Genomic DNA, 23,966 nt, shown 5'->3' with positions numbered 1-23,966 from the left:
TTCACGGTAATCCGGAAGGCTTCCGCGTTCGGAACTACCCTTCCGCCCCGGCTGTTTAGGCCTATTAAGGGCGTTAATGTGAGCATCCGCTCGGCGCGGAGTGCTCGTTAACGGTCCCGCCGGTCATGATGTTATGAAAGAATAACACCCAGGAGCGCCATAAAAACATACATGTAACATTCGCCCGGAAGATACATATCGACGGATAACAAAACTAAGTCTTAAGACGACTGGCTAGCGTCTAAACAGAGCTTTGCATGTTTTTCACCGTCTCTACCAAGCCAGTACTTTTCGGTGGTCTTTCTTACATCAGGCTGACAAAAACGTTACTGTTCTCCGGCTTCGACCAGAACGCTCAAATTAACTGAATTACATGCAAAATTAGTGAGCTCATGGCTGGGTCTCAGTATCCCCAGACCACAAGGTCACTCCTAAAAACAGGGCTACTACTTATTATTTTACTATTTTTTTTGTTCAGTAGATAAAAATCATCATCTCCATCGAAGATGGATCAACCCTTTCCCCCCACTCCTAGCACCTCATCCTTGTCAAAACTAATCAAAATATCAGTTAAATTCAAGTCAGGACATGACAGGATGCTAAAATTCAATACAAGTTCATAAAAGTTCCCGTCCCGAGACCCCTCCGGATTCTTGAATCCGGCGAATCAAGCTCCTTAACCTCAGGTTCACGCTAACTCGGAGGGCTGGTTTTTACCCTTCACCGTTGTTCGCAACGGCCTTGCAGCTATTGTAACAGCACAATAGTTGCAACTCGGAACGTCCTCTGCTGTTCGGTAGTTCGTTGTTGTTTTTTAGTCTCGATTTTCGTACTGTTCGTAATCGCAGATAAAGTTGTTCTGTTTCTTTCTGCTATTTTAGCCAAAATGGCCGTTTTAACATTTCTCAGAAATGTTACGTCATCACTTCGAAAATTTAAAATTTAGAATTCCAGAATCTTCTAGCCTTCACCGTTTGGCCAATCATTCAAATAACGTCCTTATCCGTTCTAAATCGCCAATCCGGAAGGTTCACTGCTAAAATCCTGAATTCTGCAGAGACTGCATTTTGGCCATTCTGGTCGAATGTCACAACTTTGATCCATTTCAGATGGATCAACCTAAAACTCGCCTTATCTCAACATAACAGTCATAAAACACACTCGAGAAATTTAAATTGGGAACTCACATGTCGATGTACTCGAGCACAAGGAGTAATTAAATTGGTAAGCAACTCAAGAATTAGGTAATATAACTAGATAAGTTTAATCTGGTCAGTTTTGGTAATCGAAGTAAATTCCGACTCTAGAATTTGAGTTTTTTGCTTGAACCATTGGGACACTCAAGCTGTCCACCTTTCCATTGAAGGTCCACTCTAGTTCGTTCCGAATAGTCGTTCTTTCTTCTATTTATCGTCTCTCCTCCTATTTCGGGATAAGACAGCTCTACTCGTGTCCTATTCTATATCTGGAAATTGCGAATAGCAATTTCCCGCTGTTTTTCTTGAGTAATTTCCCGCAATTGTAAATTCGGATGTTCTGATTTTTCACTTTCTGTTATCAGTTGGTACGAGAAAACTGAGCATGACAGGCTCCATTCGAAAATTTGAAAATTAAAATTGCACTCCAAAATTACGAATTTTCGCGTCTCTCAAGGTCAAACTTCCAGACATGACCGACTGGCACATACTCCCCGGACTCAAGATCGATGTCCTCATCGCGTGCTGTTGTTTGTCAGTGAATCCCCAGAAGCCCGAGTGTCACTCAAGATACAGTGCCAGTGGTCATTTACAGAAGTTTGCAGCAGACTCAAGTTTATCTACCCTCCAAAATTCACGACCATATAAAATTTTCACACTATCGGTAAACAGCAATCAAAATCTGCACACACCTGCACCTTGTGAATTCCCGCCTTTTAAGCTGGTGATTTAAAATTTCTTTTGTCCTATTCAATCAGGAAATTGTCATGCAGCATTTTGATTTATATAATAGATCTAGCATATTAATAACAATATCTTGGAAAGAAGATCTAAATGTGTTTGATTTTCAAACCAGTTTAGAGTGATGATTGAGGAATTTTTAATAAGGGCCCCTTTCTCGTTTGGCACGGCGAAAGTTTCGAGCAATTTTTTTTCATTAGGTCAGCTGTTTTTCACAAATAATTTTTTTTTTTTGAAAAGAATGCGAAGTATTGAATTTCCAGTTTACTGAATTGCAAAACAGTTCAATAAGCCAGCAAATCAGAACCCATAAGTCGCCACAAATAAAAGATGCCTGTAATAGTCAAAACAATGAGACGAAATATCAACCAAACATTGTCTCAAAGAAACATTTGCTTCTAATGAAAAGAACAGCGCATTCAGTAAAAGTTAATATCTTTGTTTTCTGTTTTTGTTTAGCAAATTGGTTGGAAAATTTCTGCTGCTTGTACTTCGCCGGGCAATAGTGCAATATGTTTCCACCAAGTTCTTTTTCGAGAATATGATGAAGAAAGAACGCCTGGTGATAACTTCTGTTGACTTTATACTTGCAACGTGATCAATTATTTTTATTAAACTAGCCAGCTTGCGAGCGTACGTGTATTAGTAGGAGCCTTCTTTTTTCTAAGCTAACTCGCAAATAAAGGTGTTCATTAAAGTGTTCACTTATTCGTGCCTCCGTGGCTGAGTAGTTAGTGCGTGAGACTCCTAATCTCTAGGTCGCAGATCGAATCCGAGACGTCGCCGAATTTTTACTAATTTAAGGCTTATTGCATTTTATAGATTTGCTCTTTGTCGTGTTCTCGCTAGTGTTTAGGAAGCGCAGCTTCGCCTCTGTGTAATATATGTTTGAATAGCTTTTGTCGTGTTCAATGTATCAAAATTCTAATGTCGAATCTAGCTGATGAGCGTATTAATGAGTTGATTGTTTTTAGAGCGAATGGAAGTTGACTTAGACGATGTGCTCTCCTTGCTCCAAAATTTGCAGCTACAAATTAATGAAACTATTGCTGTATTAGATTTAGACGCAACCTCTCCGCATGGTGTCAGCCGAGAGAGAATTAGAGTTAGTTTTCACAATTTAATCAAAAAAGGAATTTTGATTTTGCCCGCTAATCCTTATTTATAATTTCAGAAGGAGCTGGCACGTTTGTTTGCCGAACAAATTTCTTCAAAACAATCTCTCAATCGGGATTGCGCGCAAAATGATATATCTACTCAGCAAAAAATATCAAGTTACCCAGATTTCCGGCTGTGGCTGAAGTCTATAGACATTAGACAAACTCTTAGTATTGTAAGTCTAGTTATCTCGAGCCATAAATTCGAGCAGTATGTGAAAATTACATATTTAACTAGAGGAAACAAATATTTGTTTTAAGTCACAATAATATATCGAAATTTGTACATTGTTTTTTATATGGAATCGCTTGCTGAGGTGAGGCATCGCTATTTCTAGTGTTAGGCGGTTTTTAGGTACTGAGTCTCCGAAAATTTGAAAATTGATGCACATGTATTTTTTTGGTTGATATTATGTCAGCCTAATTTCCAGGCTACAGATTCATCAGGGGCGTATCTACTATGTTCTCGAGGACAATTTTTGGACAATTTTTTTTAGGTCGACCAAGTTGGTTTTCCGAGCTCTCCCAAAGCGATAAAAGACCTCGTTTTGGCCAAATTTTCTGCACCGGAGGCAAAATTTTGAAAAAAAACAAACAAAAAAGGCTATTTAGGCACTTTTTGGAAAATTTTGCCCTAAAAATTGCGTTTTTTTTGGCGCGCTCTTACCCCTCAAAAATTATTTTATAATGGCGCCAAATGTGCCTTTAGAAATTTTTTAGCGTCCGTTACCAAAATTGGATGTCTCAAAATAGTACAAAGGGGGAACTCTTTTGGTCGACAGGGGGTCGAATCCCCGAGGAAGAGAGCGTCCCCCTAAAATCCGCCCCTGACACTCTTACTAGTTTGTTCTTTTAAGCCTGGTTTTAGTATTTTGTGCTTCTGATTGCATTTTTCTTGATTCAAATATCTATAGAAAAAATGAAACACCTTAAAGTTTCGGTCGATCTTTTTTTGGATTAATTACCACAAGCTAATTAGAGATATGAGTAGAATGTATAACTTATTGAGGTGTTTTTCGACTTCGTGCTCAAGCATTTTCGTTTTATGTACTTTTTGCAAGTTATTTCAACAGATTGGTTCATTTAGCATGTGTAGATAGAATAGCGATCCTGTGCTGTTCAATGTATGGCTGCAGCTCGAATCCTTTTGGGATTTTTTGGCGAAGTCAATCAATGGTTTTTGTCTTCATGATGTTGCTTCCTTTTTTATTGGTGTATTTTGCTGCATGTTTAATCTTTTTTACTATCTTGATATCAATCATAAATTCCTCTTGAAAATTCAAATAGCTCTTGGCTAATATGTTTTAACGTTGAAATTCGAAAGTTGAAGTGTTTTCGAAAAACCAAGTCAAGCTTTTTTTGTTTTTCCTGCGCTTATTGACTTTTCCGACTGTCTGTAGGCTATCTTTTGGCTGTGGCTAAAGTTTTGTCATCTTTGCGCCAAACTTTTCTCAAGGAGATAGAATGATGCACTGTTAATGCGCTTTTCAGATTCTTAAGCTAATTTGACTGTTATTTTTTGCTCGTGTTATGTTTCAAACTTATCGAATTAAATTTTAGTAAACATTTTTTTTGGATCTGTTTTTAATCATTTTTGTATCGCATGTAGTGCGAAGCTCTGATTGGCATCTGTGTGGCATATTTTTTTTTCATTTTTTAACTCTCGTCTCTAATAGAATTTCTATAAATATTAAAGATAAAGAAGAGTTTTCGACAGCACCCGCGACTTTGGAGAGTTCCCAGCTTTAGCTCATGTCCAAAATGCTTAAATTCCCCTGCTGAGGTTCTAAGCACAATTGATTCTGGAAAAAGTCAGTATCACAATTGATTTCGAAGTGCTGTAGAGCTCATTCAGATCGCTCTCCTTCTATTTATTGCTATAAAAATAACTTCCGTTCAAGTTCCTCAATTTTTTCTTTCGATCTTTGGTAATCCAAATCCATAATATTGTTTTCAGATTAGCTGTCACTCTGCTATTGGAAGCTCGTTTTTAGACTCTGTACCAGATATTGAACTCAGTGAAGTTGTTTTTAGGTCGGTTTCGTGTTTGTTTGAGATGCGTTTATCTTAATTGTTCGGGCAATTCATCATGATAAGTATAGCAATCTTAGTATTCGTTGGCTATTTTAAGAAACATTGCAAAATATGTTATTTTTGATCGAACAAAAGAGCAAATTATAGAAAATTTCGCGTTTTCGATTGTATTTTATGAATGAAAAGGCGAAATTGGCCTCGTTTCCTTTTTCATGTCTTCAACTGATTGATTTTTTGTTTGGTTTCCAAACTTCAGAGCCAAAAAAGATAGTTAATACGAAGATTTTAGTGTCCAGCTTGACACATTTCTTTTTATTTGGAACAAAACTGCGATATGCTCGTCGTCATTGAACTTGCAGTTGGCTTGAAAAACTTTTGGTGAAATGTGGCCTCTTCTTTTGATAAACATTCATTTACTGATGTAATTTATATGTTTTTGCTTTTCTGAGAGCAGTTTGTTGTCATCGCATAGCGTGTTTTGAAACAAATTGGCAGATCATTTATGAAGCATAGAAACTATAATGGGAACAAAATGGATCCAAAAGTTTATAATGGGCACAAAATGGATCCAAAAGTTTATAATGGGCACAAAAGTTTAAATAAAAGTATACCCATGTTGTCAATTTGTCGATTTTTGTGAGTTTTTGCTTATGCCTATTTCTTATAGTTTTTGTTGAAAGAACCCTGGCAAAAGAATACTGTCGCTGAGGTTATTATTATTTTTCAACCCGAAAATGTTTTTCTGTTTAGAGCTTGGAAAGCAACTTTGCCAGCCTGGAAAGTGTGTGTGATACGCCTGCCGCTCAGATCAGAGCCATTGCGTCTAAATGTGGTGCATCAGATGCTGAAATAGAGACTTTGTTCATCGGATTAGATATTTTAAAAGCTGCGTTACACGGTAAATAATTTTGAAACGCATTGTTGAATTTGTCTAATCTTTTTGAATGTCTTTATCCAAAAATCTCAAAAATTAGTATAAATGCATTTTGAAATATAAAGTTTCATTTGTGAAGTCAAGTATCTTAAACACTTGGTGCAACTCAAATCAACCGAAACCAGTCCGAAATTTGTTGTTTATTTATCTCCGTGATTTGCAATATTTTTTTCTTCTTATTCATATTTCTGTCTTGCACTATAAATCATTGCTTGGGTTTAATAGAGAAAGATAATTTGCTTATTGCTTGTGGTGATTTGGTAATCTAATCTATCTTCATGGCTTGAATTGTGGTTGTTGTTCAGAATCGAAGAGTTCTCTTCATCTTAAGTTGCAAACTACCTGCAGTATAGACAGCCGCCAGCGTGAAAGAGGTCAGTGTTCAAATGAGGGCTAAAAGTTTTTGCGTTGTTATCCAACTATATTGCCATCCTCTAGACTAATTTATGCAATAGCTTTCTAAAGGTTTGGTTGTAAAATTGTTTAGCCAATCAGACAGATTCGTTTATTTTACCCGCATTTCGGATTTAACGTTGATTGAGAGCGTAATCTGCACTACGAAATTGTCGGGACTCCCCACAATACCAATCGACTTCTTCATAGACCCCCTAGAATATTGACTCCTCCAAATGAAGGGGGACTGAATGAACTCCAGCGGATTTTTTATACCATAAATGTAGACCCAAAATTTTAGAAAAAAAAATATTCCATTTTTGAGAGCTCCAAATGGTCGTCTGGATTAAATAACGGATATTTTTTTTGTCAATTCTTAATTATAGAACATTTTTGGCTCGATTTTACAATTATAATTGTCAGAATTGATGCAAGTTTGCGGGACCGTCTACCTCTGATAATTTTGAAACCCCCTGTTCAAAAAAATGTCCAAAACCCCCCCCCCCCCCAGCTAACTTTCGAGACCCCCCGCGAATTGCGTACTGCAGAGTTACTCAAAATACATTAACTTGGTCATCTTTGATTGGACTTTAAAGATAGATTTCAGTTTGAATTTCACACTTTTAGATGGCTCAAGTACAATTCTCCAGCGGTCGGCTTCTGTGGAACATCCGCCGCTGACCAATGAAATCTACCCGGAAAAAATCTCGGCTATCTGTAAATCTCAACAACATCTTCACAAAAAATACCCGCATGAGAGGTATAGTAAATATGATTATGAAAGATCTCTTTGTGCATTGGCAAAATATTAATTTCAGAAAAAAAGCAGAAATCTCTGCTTTTTTCACATTTGTGAAATCGGCAACTAACATCTTTTTTGAAAAGCTTCAATCGATAAGCTGAAATATCTACACTATTTTTAGGTTTAAAATTGACTCACCGTTGCTTTAGGCCTGGAGATGCCTCTGACGATGGATACTACACCTCTGTTGAAAAATCACCTGGTCCTCCCCACTTTTGTAAGTTCTTCTTCTTATTTCAACTTTTTGTGAAGTTCAATTGTTTCAGTGAGGTTGCATCAAATAATCACGAGCCGAGAAAAAAGTTTTAAAATGCGAAGCGAAAGTAACTAACGTAAAATAACAATGTTGAGTTAATATTAATTGTTTTTGAGCCATAAGGCCGCCTTCTCTTCAATTTCAAATTTCAGTCAAAAATATGGGATGCATGTTTCGAATTGTAGTTGAACGTAGTGAAATTTTAATGTGTTAGTGAGATTGTATTAGAGGAATGATAATTTAGTGGCTAATCCTCCGCATCATAGTCGAAAGGTCATTGGTTCGAGGCTCACCGTAATCCATGCTCGTTATTTGATGATGTGTAGCATCAGCCAGCCCAGAAAAATATCAAAAAACGCATGTAGGATCTCCGTAAGGCACTGAACAGCTCGTATATTGGACCTTACTATCGTAGATAAAGAGACTTAATCTAATCGAATATCACTGTATTTTATATTTTATGATGTTGGGTTTGCTGTAGTGCCTGTGAGGATTCCGCACCGTATCGGCCACAAGTTTGTGGCGAAGAAGTTCGTGGCCATTCCCAACATCGGCATCTGTGGAGTCTGTGCCAAGTTCCTCATCACTGGCGTCAAGTGTCAGGACTGCAGGTATTCTATTATATTCAATATCTGCCTCTACGAAACATCCTTTTACAACTACTTGGCAGTTAATAAAGGGAACAGATCAGTTAAAATGGTATAAAACAAATGAAAAGAAAGATAACAAAAAAACAAAAGCAGTGTGTAAATGGTACACTAGGGAAAAAAAGATATTCAGTAAAAATTGCTATCAACTCAGAAAATCGTCTTTTGAAAGTTTTGAGATAGCTTGAAAGGGCCGATCTCATTGTATTCCATAGGGACATTGACGAAATGTTTTCCCCGGCTTAATATCATGTTACAGTTTTATTGATATTGGTTATTACATAAGCGAGCGTAGTGCGACAGTAAGATTCAACTTTTTCCAACCCTAGTTGCAAATAAATGTTTAAGCTTAATGAACGTAGTGAAGACTCTTGTATAGGTCTTGGTGATTTTTTTTCTGGAAAAAGTCTTAAAATGCTCTAATAACTACAGATGTGCATTCATACATATTATTGCATTTGTGAATGCACTTAGGTTTATGTGCACTATTTGAGTTCAATTGAAATTCATCTGCTGAAAGTTACTTGAATAGCACTCTCCGAATACGAACGTGGAAATGGCGCAAAAGTTTTCTTTTCAAACTGTCAGTTGGCTATTGATCATTAAAACAGCACTTAATTTCGCTGGCTTTTTTTGCTATAATCACGATTTGAAGCGTTTGAAATTTCAAAGCATTGTTCTCTGCTTTAATTGTGGCTAGTGTTTACCGTAATTCAAGTTTCTGTGGCTCCGTGAGAAAGACGTTAGAAAAGTGAGAAAAGTTCCTGAGATACTTGTCAGAAGTTCAAAGCCGCACTTTTTGTTCATATTTGCTGGCATTTTTGCCGCGTAGCATTGACAATTTATTAGCAGCTAGAGCTGCATCATTGGTGGCTATTATTGGGAAGTTTTGTATGGCCCGTGGCGCAGATGCAAGAACGTGAGACTCCAAAAAGCGTCACTTAGCACAAGTTATACTAGTTCGAGGCTTTTTTCTACTTTTTCATATTTCATTTTAAGAGCTGAAAAAAATGAAAAAAAAAATCATGACCTATATAAGTGTTAACTACGTTCATCGACTCTTAAAGATAACAATTCTAAAATTAAAATGTCTGGCTAAAGTTTTTTTGGTTAAGAGTTGATGAATGTAGTTCAGACTCTTATATAGATCATGATGTTTTTTTTTCAAGAAAGGTCTTAAAATTAGTTCAGGCTCAAATTTAATTTTTGACTTTGATTTTGTTTAAGTTCAGTTCATTTTTTTTAGTAAAAGAAAGGCAAGCTCCTCTTACGAACCGCAAAAGTGTAGAAGTCGCGAAAAACGTGATCGACTTCTAAACGAAAGTGGATTTTAATGTTCAGATTTTACAGCGGAATTAAAAATTTATCTATAGATCCAGTTTTCTCAAATTGGGTTTAGTTTAATAGAAAAAAACACCTATCATAAATCGTTCTAGAAATCCAAAGATCTTTAAGGCCATCTATTTTTTTCTTGGAAATTTGCAAGTTGATGTTTTCAATAAAAACCTCAGTTATCTTTTTCTGTTTACTTGCGTTCCTTGACTCTTTTCCAACTGTCTGTTGGCTATGTTTAAATTACAGTTTTAATTTCCCTCTAGAACGATTATTGGCTATAATAAACGGCTTTTGTGATGGTGTGTGTAGGTTCAAATGCCACAAAAAGTGCCAATTGAATGCGCCTGCCTCGTGTGGACTGCATGAGGAGAGGGAGTCCAAACTGGTGGAACAGTCCAATCACCACACGACGCCCTTCATCTCTCCCACCACGCTCACCTCAGCCACCATCTCCAACTTCTCATCACGCACACTGGGCGGCCGCCTATTCGACAAATCAGACCCAAAAGCCAATTCACTTCCTAGGAAAGGAGGTAAATGTATACATATTACGTCAACAAAAATCTAGGTCCATGTGTAAAATCCCCCCCCCCCCTTTAATATATCAAGAGAACACTCTCCGCCCTAAAATAATTAGAAAATTCAAGCCGTAAGGCCTGCATGTACTATGCTCAAATCAGAGTGGCTGAAAAAGATTACTTTTGACTAAGTGAACAATCTCCCTCGTAAATTGATTTAGGGAGGAGATTGTTCACTTGGTCCAAAATCTACCTCTTTGAAGCGTAAAGAGAGCTGAAAAAGTTCGAACAGACAAATTTTATTGGAACGAGAAAAGTTTCCTTTAATCTTAATTTCAAAGTTAAAGGAAAATGTTAACACAAGCGAGCATAGTGTAATTGGGTTGGTCTTTTTTTTTTCCAACGCAAATCGCATATTTTGTGCAAATTTTTGTGAGATGTTTATCCAATGAGTTTTTTCTGTGCAAAGTTGAATTTATAGGCATTACCGACAACAATTCTGTCTGAAAACCAGCTTTTACTTGCAAAAGTAATTTGTTTAAGGCTTGTTTTCTTTTTTTCGTTCATTTTAGAGCTTGTGTATTTTTTGGATTGCGTTTGTGAAATACATGTCGCCTCTTCGTTAAGGTCGATGTTCGAAAAAAAATTCACGAAATTTACTATATTAGATGTCACTAATTTGTGGCATTCAAATCAATTTAAAAAGCTGCACGTGTACTGCTACCGCGGTTATAGCTGAACCTGGTTTTAAAATTTTAAAAGGCTTTATTCGCATCCTAAAGAGCAACTCAAGAGCGGGATTTTTTTTGATGATTAAAACTAAAACCTACGTGCAATTACTTGAATTTGTAGAAGGTTTCAATAAGTGACTGTGGTATTCTGTGGTTACCTTTTAAAAATTAGATTTTGGATTGGGATGTTGTGTAGGAGAAAATCAAATTGGCCCATCAATTTAATTATTCTTTAAAGGGCATCTATCTTCATTTACAATTTTCGTATCAGATTATTTAAGATCGTTACATAATACATTGAATTTCAGGAATCGAGGAAAAGTAAATGATCTATGTCATCTATCATAAACTGTTCAAATTTTTTTATTATTCCCATTTTTTTCGGGAAATTTACTCGAATTTAATCGACCTTTGATGTAAATCTATGGGAGATAGTCAGCATTGAACAAGTTAATTGTTTCATTGTAGAAATGGACCCAAAACTGAAGCGAAGTTTGGAGACAAAGTCAGGCAGCTCAACTTGGTCACCCAAATCGGTCTCTACGCCGTAAGTTAATCAAATATTTACTTGAGTTCTTCTCGATTTTCCCGTAGCCACAAAAAGTTTCGAAATGAATTTATTTGACCTGGAATATGGCAATTGAAAATTCAGAATTTTTTTTTGCTTTTTATGAACTATTCTCTCTGGGGTCTATTCTCATGCGCGAAGGACCGAATGGGCGAGAAAACTTGTAAGCGAAGGACCGAAAACAAAATTAACCGAAAGTCATTTTAAAAAAAGAATCAATTGCCCTTCAATTAAAATGAGTTAAATGAAGCAATATTTTGCTTCTTTCAGAACGAAACCCTTGAACTATCAAATTCGTTACAATTCGCCAGCGGTCAGTGACAATTTGAAAACTTTGCATATTTCTGCTGTTTTTATATTCAGCCAATATCAATATTCAGTCCCTGGAAATGTTTACTTTCTTTCTAAATTTTAGATTACTGAAATCTGATTGGCTGATTTTTGTTTTCGCGCATTCGGTCCTTCGCGCATGAGGGATTCCACCTTTCTCTCTGTCATCTATGTTCTATGCTATATTTTTTCTAGTGATATTAATTTGTGGTATGCAGGCATGGTCTATAAATTTTAGATTTGGCAAATTACTTTGAGAAAAAAGCAAAATAAAATGGAAGTAATCGATTTTACGTTTCAATTGCAGTTACTTTGCGGCAGATGTTCGGATTAAACAGCTGAAACTTTTTTCTCAGATTTTTCATTTTGACTTAAGGCCTCCTGAAAATCGAAGTTACTGATACTTTCTAAAAGCTCTGAATTTGAGACAATTGTTTAGCTTCAAATGGGCAGTGTTTTTTCATTCAGCAAAATACTTTTTCACAGAGCTTTATTCGTTAGTTTTCAAACAGAGGATTATAAAATTATCAAGTATCAATCGATTTTTGTATGGAGTATAAGTGCAAGTTGAATGAAAAAGAAATTGTTTTCGACGTCACTAGTAATTTAGAATACCAGATTTAAAATAAAAATTAGCCACAAACAGTTCACCGGGATCAATAATTCAAAATTTAAAACAAACGATTTTATGAAAATCAATGTTTCACACAAAAGCAAGGATGCTATTGAAAATTGCCAGCTAAAAATGGACCTAAGACATTTTGAGAGCAAAGCGAGTCTTTTTGCGAGCGAATTATTTAAGAGGAATGGTATCCTGTACTTCTAGTTTGGTCTAGCGTTGTTGTGAGGTTTCAATTGTTTTCCTGTGCCTATTTACACAAGCAAAGCTTGTGTTATAGTATGAACCTTTTTTTTCCAACCTAAGTCGCGACTATTATATTACAAATAGCACTTTAGCTCTTCAAGGTATCATGGGTCTCTAGCTTAAAGGTAGGGAAGGCGACCAGTAACAAATTAAGAGGGTTCGAAACTGGGCAGGTTAGGATGTTTTAATGAACTTTTTCGTATACTAGTTAAAATGCGTACGCTCTATAAATTGTGGCGTGCTAGTTGGTAAATTTCTTTTTTGTTCAAATTGACTGGTTCTTCTAATGCGTCATAATTGGCTTGAGTCACTTAGCAATTATGTAGACTCATAATTGGCGTGCGTAACTTAAGAAATTTTAGAGGCTCAAAGTTTTACTCATTCAGTTTCTCCCTGTAGCATTATCGGTCGGTTTTTGCTTGTGTATGCGAAGTGCAACTTCGCCTCTGTGTAAATTTTTAACAGTCGATGAAGGTAGTTCAGACTCTTATATAGGTCGATATAAGTTGTGATTTTTTATTTTTAAGAGTACGTACCTCAGAATCCTATTAAGGTCGCGATGTTTTTGTTTTCTCGTTTTTTTTTCTAGAGAAGTCTTAAAATGCTCTTATAACACAAAAGCATTCATTTCCCTCGGGTATATTTTCACTTTTTGAGTTCAGTTCAAGTTCATTTGTTAGAAGATGGGCAAAATGCACTCTCGAATTATGAAAGCTGAAATGGCGCGAAAAAACGTGATCGATTTTTAGTTACAAAGTGTGTTTATTTTATAGATTTTCCAGCGGAATAAATACACAGTGTAATAATTCAGTTATCTGAAGTTGGTTTATTTTTATCAAATTGTACCAACTATTGCTTTTGAAATTCGAAAAGTTTTGAATCCATATACTTTTTGTCTGAGATTCGAAAGTTTATTCTTTTTTTTCTGTTTCCTTGCGTTCATTGACTCGTTTTTAACTGCATTTTGGCTATGTTACAGTTTTTAAGAGTAATTAACGTAGTGAAGACTCTTATGTAGTCCTTGGGTGATTTTTTAAAGTATTTTTTCTAGAAAAAAGTAAAATTGATTCAAGCTTTTTTTTGCGGTTTGACTTGTGATTTCTTTTTAAGCTCAATGCATTTCATTTGTAAAGGAAGGCAAACTCCACTATTAAACAGTAAAACTGTAAAGGTCAAGGAAAACGTGATCGACTTCTAGTTTCAAAGTGGAAATGAATTAGCGAATTTCCCAGCGAAATATTGATCCAGTTTTACCCATTGAAAGTCAATCATAAATTGTTCTAGAAATTCAAAGAGCTTTACCTATTTTTTTGCCTATTGAATGTCAAACATAAATTGTCCTAGAAATTCAAAGCCATCTTTTTTAATGCCATCTTTTTTTCTTTGATCTTCGAAAGTTGAAATTTTTTCAAAAAATAAATCATCTTTTTTTCCTGTTTCCTTGAGTTCTTTGACTCTTTTGCAACTGTCTGTTGGATATGTTTTGATTTTGCTGGATTTTAAATTGAGGTATTTTGATGAAATTGTTATTACTTAGTTTTTTATGTCATTGTGATTTTGGTTTGATTTTTTTGATGTTAAACTTTCAAATTTTGTTTACATGTTTTTCTGTTAGCGACGTGTAGAGATGTTGAATGGCGTATCAATTTCGTTTGACGAATTATGGTGACAAATTATCACTTTGTGAAAAATATTTCCTCCTCGAATAGTTTTTTTTTATTTGGTGTTTCGATTATTTTTGCTAGGATGAATGTAGTTGGAACATGTTATATTCGTTCTTTTTAGTTTCGAATTGATCAAATTTCGAACTGAGATTTGTTTCTGTATCAGAGAACTTTAGATTTTTTTTCCAACGTCAATTGTTATAATTTAGAGCCATTTTTTAAAAATTGTTGGGAGTTTTAATTGTTGGTAAGATAGTTCCGACACATTCATTTGCTTCAAAGAAGTCAAATTTTCGAGTTATTCAGTTCAAATGTTGCTAAAAACCCGATGACTTAGAATACACTTTTTTTTCAGAGTTCTCAAAGGAAAATTGATTAAAACGCTTTCAACGGAGCTAATTTTTTGAGCTATTAGTGTGCCAAAAAAATTCTAACTGAACCCCCAAAAACTAGTTTTCACAGCAAAGTACTGCTTTTCACTGCTTTTGTGAAGTATGTGTCGTATAATTTTTGAATGGAAAAAACGTTAAAACTGGTGTAAAGGGATGTCTTGAACAAGAACCGTTCCTTTTCAAGTGTCGGCAAACAGTTGCAAAGGGAATCAAAAAAAGGTGATTGACCTCAAGTTTCAAAAATGGATTTTAATTTCGCGAAATTTAATAAATCACCCGTTGAATCAGTTTACTTTAATTGTATTAGTTTTATCAAAAATGCCAATCCTTAAAGGTTCTTACAACTTAGAGAATTTTAAAGTGATATACTTTCAAACTAAAAGTAAAAAAAATGGGTTTTCTTGTTAATTTGCACTTTCACAACAATCTTTGGTTATTTTTTGTGCGTGTGGGCAGAAGGAAAAATGGCAATAGAGATCACCAATAATGGCTCCAATTGTCATCAACATTTATCTTTGCAAAAAAAATTATTTGAACAAAAGCAAATTTGTTAGATGTTTTTTTTTCAGAACATTTTCGTGTCCAGGAACCGGATACTTAATCGAGAAAATTTAGTTGCTCACATCTAAAATTTCAATTTTTCACAGCTTACTGAGCAGGTTTCTCAACTCAATGGCGTTTCTCTCTTCAAATTGGACTCATACGCATAATTATCAAACCTATTTTTCTCGACGGAGTTATCCTACTATCGATCGAATCGCAGCTGCAATGTCTTGTATGAATACGATCAGGCTTTTATTTGTGTTATCTGATTTCCCGTTGATAAAAATTTTAAAAAAACACTCGAAAAGGAACTTTTTCCGGCTTGATGGGGAACAAAAAGAGAATTTTTATTGAGTGACAAAAACTTAAAATTGTTCTTTGTTTAGAGCTTTCAGGCCTGTGGCTACAATCAGCAGTCACTTTGTGCCACAAGGGGCTATCCTGCAGTCGGGATGCGGAGACGGTGTGGGGATGGGCAATGAGAGCACATTCAGCAGTCGACACGCCATCACAACCGAATCATCGGCAGACAGTTGCAGTAGTAGCTCCATGGGACTCTCAGGCACTGACTTTGCAAGTCCAACAGGCACAGGTAACCTACTCCGCTCATCATAAAATAATTAATACTAAAAATATAGCTGGTTGCTGTGCAAGTCATCAGAATATTCCTACCATATTCTTAAAGTACATTTATTTTCAAATTAGTGTCTTTTTTGTGCGTGGCGTGATAAAAGTATCTGACAAAAGCCAAGAACTGAGGCATATTCGACAATCACAGTAAAAGAGGCAAATTAGGCATTAGTTTTGTCGAAATTTATAGTTTTTTGGCAGCTATTTTTTGAGTAAAATTTTTATTTCCAAAATATTTTTACCCGAGTAAAGCTAAAATTTCAACGCCTATTCTTCTATAAAACAGTATGCTCGCTTACTTTACTCGAAATTGAACTGAAACTCAAACTTATGAATCAGTTTTTCTGAACACTGGGACAACATGAAATTTTTAAATGTCGTTCGAATCAGGAATGAACGTAGTGAAGACTCTTATATAGGTCTTGCTGATTTTTTTTGTTTTTTTTTAGGAAAAAGTCTTAAAATATTAATGCACTTAGGTATAAGGCTCTTTTTGAGTTCAATTGAAATTCATCTGCTCAAACTGACGTTAATAGCACTCTCCAAATGCGAACGTGGAAATGGCGCGAAAAAACGTGACTGACTTCTAGTTTCGAAAGTGGAATTTATTTTAAAGACTTTCCAGCATAATAAAAGCTTTAACTATTGATCCAGTTTTCTCAAGTTGGGTTCATGTTATCAAAAAAGCACCAATCATAAATTGTTCTAGAAATTCAAATAGCTTAATGGGCATCTATTTTTTTCTTTGAAATTCGAAAGTCAGTGAACGTCAGTGTTTTTTATGTTTACTTGCGTTCATTACTCCTTTTCAATCTTCGGTTGGCTATGTTAATTCGATATGGGTTTTGATATGATCACTCGACGCATATTGATGATTTGTTGTGGTGCCTGATTTGAGTGGAAAGCAAAAAGAAAAAACTGAAACACACTTCAATCATCGGAACAATAAAAAAAGAATATTTCAAGACTCTAACTTAACTTCGATTTTTGCCTTAATGAGATCGATTTATTTATTTTGGAAATATTTTCTTTTACCGTCAATTTTTGCGAAAAAATGATTTTTTTACTATCCATACTGGCCGAGTGGTTTTTGATATGTATGTTTTGAAGGTACAGCGGACTTGAACTTAATTTATTTTTGCCGTATTGTTCTGACCATTGAAAATGGGGAGGAACTTTGAATTCCGGTGTGTTTTACTTTTTTATTTATAAGAGTAATGAACGTAGTGAAGACTCTGAAATAGGTCTTGCTGTTTTTGTTTTGTTTTTCAGGAAAAAATTCAAAATTTTTTGTTGAACTTAGGTGTAATGCACTTTTTGAGTTCAATTGAAATTCATCTGCTGAAAGTGACGTTAATAGTTTTTCCAAATACAAATTGGAAATGGCGCGAAAAAAAAACGCAAAATATTTCTGGCTTCAAAAGAGCGATTTGTTGTTTAGATTTCCAGCGGAATAAAAACTTTTCCTGTTGATCCAGTTTTATCTAGTTTGGTTAATGCTATCAAACAAGCGCCAATCATAAGTTGTTCTAGAAACTCAAAGAGCTTAAAGGGCATCCATTTTTTTCTTTGAAGTTCGAAAGATGAGATTTTTTCAACAAAGTCAGTGTTGCGTTTATGTTTACTTGCGTTCATTACTCTTTTCCAATCTTCGATTGGCTATGTTTTTGTTTTCCACTCAAAATCAGTTACCACAAATAATTATCTGAATGGGTCGAGTGATATATCATATTAAAGTCTTTTCAGTCGTGATTCGAACGACATAAAAAATGTTGAAAAATTATTTTGGGGCGAGAAAAACCCGTTTGTTTTTTGGTCTAATTTTATGAGCGAATAGTGTGAGCAAGCAGGCTTTATAGTAAAATTTTTGTTTTGTAGCCCAAAATTTTTTTATTATTCGACAAGCCGTTGCCTGATTTGCCTAATTTACTGTGACTGTCAAATATACCTAAATTTCAGGTTTTTTTCAGAACTTTGATTACACCACGTTCAAAAAAAATAACTTACTTGAAAAAAAAGAGTTCATGAACAAAATTATATACATTTTTTGATAAACTAGTCGGAACATACTGTGTAACTTGCGCAGCAACCGTCTATCCTTGTTGAAAATCGATTTCGTTATTCCTGCAATACTTTGCCGTCATTTGCTGGATATTAATTCGATGCTTAGAATATATGCTATCAATAGAGGTCGAGTGGTTTGTGATGTGCTTTTTTGTTGTTTTACGTAGTTTTTTGTGTGATTTCTGACGTGTGTTTTCTTTTTTATAGGTCCTGCGGGCTCCAGCATGAATCTTGGGCAGCCGAGGAGTGTGCGGAACATCTCCACATCTACAGGAGTGTCCTCGGATATCTCTTCTGTGGAGTCCAGTCCCTGTCCAGTCAACCCTCCCAGTGCGAACAGTGGCGGCTGTCCCACCTACTCACATATCTTCAACTTCACACACACAGGTTTAACTAATAGAATTCAAAACTATTTGAATGGACTTTTACTTCAAATAGTGTAATTAAAACAGCTTGGGGAAGAGTGAATGTCTTAGGGGTCGAAATCTTTCAGGAGCTTGAAGGGATGAGGGAAGATATAATTTGCTGAAATTTTCAAAACCATTGAGTTGGATAATAGGCCTTTTTGTTATAACTGTTTGCAAGTTATATGGTCATACTTTGGGTGTTCGAGTTTGTATTACGTGTAAACTTCAATAATTTTTCAAAACTTTATGTGTAATAATTCATATGTTTTTATTTCGAATAGAATGAGGTGTTGACAATTTGTCTTCTATTCAGATCGAGACTTAATCACTAAAAGTGAGTGTGGTCAAGAGGGCTGCCTGAGTGTCCCCCCTCCCTCGGGTGCTCACCACCACCGCTACTTCGACTCCCTCCCCTCTTTCGTCTCTTCCTGCTCCGCTTCTGCTGCTGCTGTCAAGTCCACCCTCCACTTGCGCGGCAGGGGCGCCTCTGCCGACGATGATCGAATCCTCATCAGCGCCACCAACACCTCCCATTCAGGAACCCTCGTCTCAGGTCCCGCAACAACTCCCCACTCCACATACGAAGTGGACTCACTACTACTTCAGCCCAGTGAGTCTAATCTGAAGGAGGCTGCGAGTAATAACACGATATCATCGCCGGCATCTTCAGTCGCAACTTCAACCATCACTTCAGCCCAACACGTGGACTCTGAAGGCGTCACTGTGTCGAGATCGAGTCAAAATACGTCAACTACTTTGGTGTGTCATAGTAATAATACTATATTACTGGTATTAGTCGGTTTTGTAGCTGCAATCGAAGCATTGGCTGCGGAGCACATATTAAGTGTTTTATGGGTAGCGCGATAAGAGTCCCAGGAGTTCTTGTTTTTTTTGAAATATCAGCTTTGAAGGTTTCGCCGCTCACGCTGGATTTTGCTCGGATTTAGTAAAAAAAAACTTGCGCGGGAGTTAAACGACATAAAAAGTTTCTCTTTTAGACGTAGATTCTGTAATGCAATATAAGCATTTGTGTCTTTTGTGTTTTAGACTGACAGCGAGAATGCTGCAAATGGTGCTACTTCCAGTTTCAGAGATAGATGGTCGATCGGAGAGAGCTTTGACAAGGTTCGTTACAATCAAACACCTTCATCTAATGTCAGAAAACGTTGGTGTTCCTGTAAAACCGTTGTAAATTGAAATGTGAGATGTTCGTTTCGTAATTCAGTCCTTAATAATTGAGACTAATATATCAATAATTGAGATTAATGGATTTTTGTGTTAAGCGAATTGACGATGACTACGACGAAATCATGAGTCTACAAGACGTCAAAATCGACAAGTTAATCGGTCACGGCAGATTCGCATCAGTATACAGAGGCTACTGGCACGGGGAGGTTGCAGTCAAAGTGTACAACCTACCCGATGCAAGTGGCGACGTCTGCAACAACTTGACATCAACGTCGGCAACAGGATCCTCCAACAACGCCAATAAGATCCAGATCACAAAAGATGCCCACCAAGCGACTACACGTGGTAGTATCATAGGGCGCTCCTCGAACTCGTTGTCGGACGCGAGAAGAAGATCTACAACTCCTCACGACACAGATATAATCATGAAGGATATTAAGACATTGTGTAAAGCAAGGCATAACAACATCGTGCTGTTCATGGCTGCATGCAGGGATCCGCAGACGCCAGCAATAATCACCAGGCAAGTGTTTTTTTTATGCAATCACCTGCAAAATTTCGCTCATCAATTCATTTCGGCCCAGAAAACAACAGGAATGGCTCTTTTTTTGAACGAATCAATCTTGAGAGTTTCTTTAAGCATAAATTACCGAATTTCTTCCATAGTTAATTTGACGAGCAGTTTTCCGAATTGTCTGTTCATTTCAGTTTGTGCAAAGGAAAAACATTGTACAGGAAAATTCACCAAACGAGAGACGAAATGCCGATGCCTACCATAGTCACGATACTGGAACAGACTGCACAGGTTAATTTATTCGATATTCTGTTATATGGTAATTGTTTTCAGAACTGTTCACATGGTAATTGTTTTCAATTTTTAAGAGTCTATGAACGTATTTCAGACTCTTACACTAGTGGACTCTCTACAATGCCTGCTTTCAATGTCCATTTAGGACAAAATTTCCTTCGAAATCGGGTAAAATTTTTACATAGACCAAGAGAAATTGGTCGAAGCTACCCTCTACGAAACCATCAAGATTTGCTTTTAATGACTTAACAATGTAATCCAGGGCTGAAAAACGCAGGTTGCCTCGTCTGCACTTTGTTTTGCATCGTAGTGAATTCTTTCATGAATAAGCGGAGTAAAAAAGCTGTTCATGCGACGTGAAACATTCTTAGCGATAAAATTGAAATAATTGAAATAATCAGTGTGAAAACTTTACTAAAATTAGCTGTTTCTTACTATTTTCAAACCCGGAAAACACTGGTAGTCTTTGAAATCAAATTTTGTTAATTTTGTCCACAAGTGTAAGTCATTGACTCCAAATATTGATAGTTTCATAGAGAGTAGCTTTGATCATTTGCTCTCGGTCTATGTAAAATTTTTACCGAATTTCGAAGGAAATGTTGACCAAAATGGACTTTGAAAACAGGCATTTTAGAGTATAATTTATAGAATACACAGTGGAATAAAAACATATCCACTAATAATTCAGTTTTCTCAAATTGGGTTAATTTTATCAAAAAGGCCAATTTAAAATTGCCTTTGAAATTCAAAGAGCTTAAAGGCCATTTTTTTTATTTGGAATTCGAACATGGCAGTTTTTTTGCAAATCAAACAAATCAATTTTTTCCTGCTTGCATTCATTGACTCTTTCCCAACTGTCTGTTGGCTATGTTTGAGTAATTAATTTGCTACAGGGTATGGGCTATCTGCACGGACGGGCCATAGTGCATAAGGACCTCAGGACGAACAATCTGTTTGTGGATGAGAGAAACCACGTGATCATCACCGACTACGGACTGGCAAACATCACCAAAGTGGTCCAAAATTCACACTCGTGAGTTCTATAGTCCACTTCCTCTCTTGACTTCGCTATTTTGCTATGTTCTGAAAGTTCTTTTTGAGTCTTCAAGGAAAGTAGTAGATAGATCTTGCTTGCGATTTGGGTGCGAAATGTTTCACTTCAAAGCTGACAGTTCAGACGATTTTTCAGACGCGGCTCTGGTCCGGGCCGTTGAAATACTCCAAAAAACGACGCGTTATCTCTTAATTGAGTTCTGTTGTCATGCAATTATGGAACTTTTCTTGATTTTGAAATTCGTTCAAGCTACTTTGTCAGCTATGAGACAATTTTATTCGTCCTCAAAAATGTAAATAATTTTATTTTTTTTTTCAGAGGGGAACTGGGTATCTTCTGTCCCCCTGGCTGGCTGAGCTCCTTGGCTCCTGAGCTGGTCACTGTGCTCTCTCCCCACTGGAACATAGACCAGATGCTGCCCTTCACCATGGAGACTGACGTGTATGCGTTCGGAGTTGTCTGTTTCGAGCTGTTCAGTGGCAGATTCCTTCATGAACACGTATCTTGTCACAGTGTCATTTGGTCTGTCGCTTCTGGCTGCAAAAACAGTCTTGCTTCATTTCAGAGCTCAAAGCGATTCAAGGTAAACAGACAACTTATGTGTATCAACAAACAGGTTCGGTTGCGTTGCAATTGTAGGTTTGAAAGCTGAACCGTCAAATTGGCGATTTAAGTAATTACGATTTAACTGTTGCATGCTTTTTGTATCAAATCACCCTGATATGGCTGGATATGTTTCTTGAGATTATTTAGTGGTGCTATCTAGCATGCTTTAAGATTTTGCTTCAAACCTAGCGATACGCAAGGGTATTGCAATCGGGTACTACAGTGGTGATTTAAATTATCCGGACAAAATGAACAAAACTTGAATTTTCAAACAGGTTTTTCTCAAATTGGGTTAAGATTAGACAAAAAAAGAAGAGAACAAAAGTTGCTTAGAATTCTATCAGAATTAATATGGTGCAATTTTTCTCCAAAATTCTCAGCCAAAATTTTACCCCAAAAATGGGTCATTTTGTCTTTTTTCAATTAATCAAGAATTACGCTGAAACTACTGTGTTAATTGATGAGAAAAATATATCACAAAAAGCTTCTTACACAGCTCAACAAAGTTGTAGAAGAGGCTAAATCTCCAAAAACCTTTAAAAGAGAAAATAATTTTGCTTGATAGTTAATAAAACGTGATTTTTACTGTATAAAATCCAAAATCTTTGCTTAAAAACAAATTTTAAACAAGTTACTCAAATTTTTGGAGATTTAGCCCCTTCTAGAACTTTGTTGGGCTGTGTAAGAAGCTTTTTGTGATATATTTTTCTCATCGATTAACAAAGTAGTTTCAGCGTAATTCTTGATAAATTGAAAAAAGACAAAATTACCCATTTTTGGAGTAAAATTTTGGTTGAGAATTTTGGAGAAACAAATGCGCCATATTAATTCTGATGAAATTCTAAGCAACTTTTGTTCTCTTCTTTTTTGCCTAATCTTATTACAAATTGAGAAAAATGTGTTTGAAAATTCAAGTTTTGTCCGGATAATTTAAATCAGCACTGTAGACTTTTTTCCTGTAAAAAACTTTGTTCATAGATTGGTCAATTTAGTAGGAATGGTAAATATCACGTCTGGCGTGCTCAATTCGTTGAAAATTCAAATAAAACTACCATATTTTAAGTAGTAATTAGGTAATGACCGTTTCAGGGTGTATTTATTTTTCAAAAAAAAAAACATTTCAAATTTTTTTTTGGGTTTGTGGCTTTCGTCCTAGATTCTGTCAGTTAATTTTCCGTTTTTTTAAACGCCATTTTTTTCATCCGGTACGGTTTTTATTGACTTACTTTCAAGAGCATGGGTTTATTCCAACTTAAACAATTTTTAACTATAACGGAAAGTTCAGTAATTTGTAAATTTATCAAGTCTGATTAGGGGTAATTTAAAAAAAATTGTTTTTAAATATTTAAACAGTTTCAGTTTAAACTGTTTCTGTGTTTAACAGCCTCTCTGTTTAAACTATCCGAGCAAGTTTGTTTAATGTTCTTGGCAGCTTAATTTAATTTTTTTTCTCAAGGACTTTCTGATGCGGTGCTGGAGTTTCAACCCGGACAACAGACCTCTGTTCAGCACTATCCACAGCTACGTCCACAGCCTGGAAAAAGAGGTGCAGAGAATAAGACAGCCAGTGGGCCGAACCCCCTCCCAACCCATCAACATGTCCAGATCTATGGAGAGAATGAACGCCCACATTGGTCCACAGGCTGCAGTCTACTGAACTCAAATGACCCCAGAAGGAATCTCATCTGAACTTAATATAAATGAACTTTTAAAAAATCAAACTGAAATGATTTATTAAGGACGTAATAAACTGAAATCTAAATGGTCAGCTGCATGCACTCAATGCGCTTAAAACTTATTCGCCGAAGGCTCGGTTTGCCGAATATATCATATGTTGGCGGTTTGATAGTTGGAAATGAAGGAACTGAATTTTCACTAGTTATTGGAGTTGTATTGGGTTAAAACTTTCGAAATTGGCTTTCGAGTTTCAGTGAACATTGTGAAGATTTTTTTGTTTTTGGGATTCAAATCTGATTTTTTCAAACTCATTTGCTAAAGGTCAATTCAAACTCATTTGCTAAACGTAGTGTCGAATTGAACGTGAATGATTTCGAGAGTGGAATTTAGTTTATAGATTTTTCAGAGGAATAAGTCAATCATTTT

General features: G+C 36.0%; 1 protein-coding gene across 1 annotated transcript; it reads left to right on the top strand.

Annotated features, from left to right (window-relative positions):
• Positions 1-2,914: 2,914 nt before the first annotated feature.
• Positions 2,915-23,900, top strand: LOC134856134 (uncharacterized). The gene is made up of 18 exons (XM_063872496.1): positions 2,915-3,042; positions 3,112-3,270; positions 5,879-6,026; positions 6,368-6,436; positions 7,083-7,215; positions 7,407-7,474; positions 7,995-8,124; positions 9,805-10,028; positions 11,213-11,291; positions 15,493-15,698; positions 18,008-18,187; positions 18,521-18,966; positions 19,255-19,332; positions 19,491-19,918; positions 20,104-20,200; positions 21,097-21,236; positions 21,576-21,840; positions 23,320-23,900. Exons 1-18 carry the CDS (start codon positions 2,917-2,919, stop codon positions 23,518-23,520), a joined length of 3,177 nt encoding a protein of 1,058 aa, XP_063728566.1. The 5' UTR covers positions 2,915-2,916; the 3' UTR covers positions 23,521-23,900.
• Positions 23,901-23,966: the final 66 nt, after the last annotated feature.

The sequence above is a fragment of the Symsagittifera roscoffensis genome, unplaced genomic scaffold, assembly GCF_963678635.1.
Source record: "Symsagittifera roscoffensis unplaced genomic scaffold, txSymRosc1.1 SCAFFOLD_174, whole genome shotgun sequence".
In the NCBI taxonomy this organism is placed as follows: Eukaryota; Metazoa; Xenacoelomorpha; order Acoela; family Convolutidae; genus Symsagittifera; species Symsagittifera roscoffensis.
The sequence above is the reverse complement of the archived record's forward strand: the minus strand, read 5'-3'. Positions and strand labels throughout refer to the sequence as shown.

Excerpts from the sequence above, each read along its gene's own strand:
- LOC134856134 (XM_063872496.1), top strand. The coding sequence starts at position 2,917 with ATGGAAGTTGACTTAGACGATGTGCTCTCCTTGCTCCAAAATTTGCAG. Across the intron at positions 7,216-7,406 it reads AAAAAATACCCGCATGAGAG|GCCTGGAGATGCCTCTGACG; the intron begins GTATAGTAAATA and ends CCGTTGCTTTAG. Across the intron at positions 19,919-20,103 it reads ACGCCAGCAATAATCACCAG|TTTGTGCAAAGGAAAAACAT; the intron begins GCAAGTGTTTTT and ends TGTTCATTTCAG.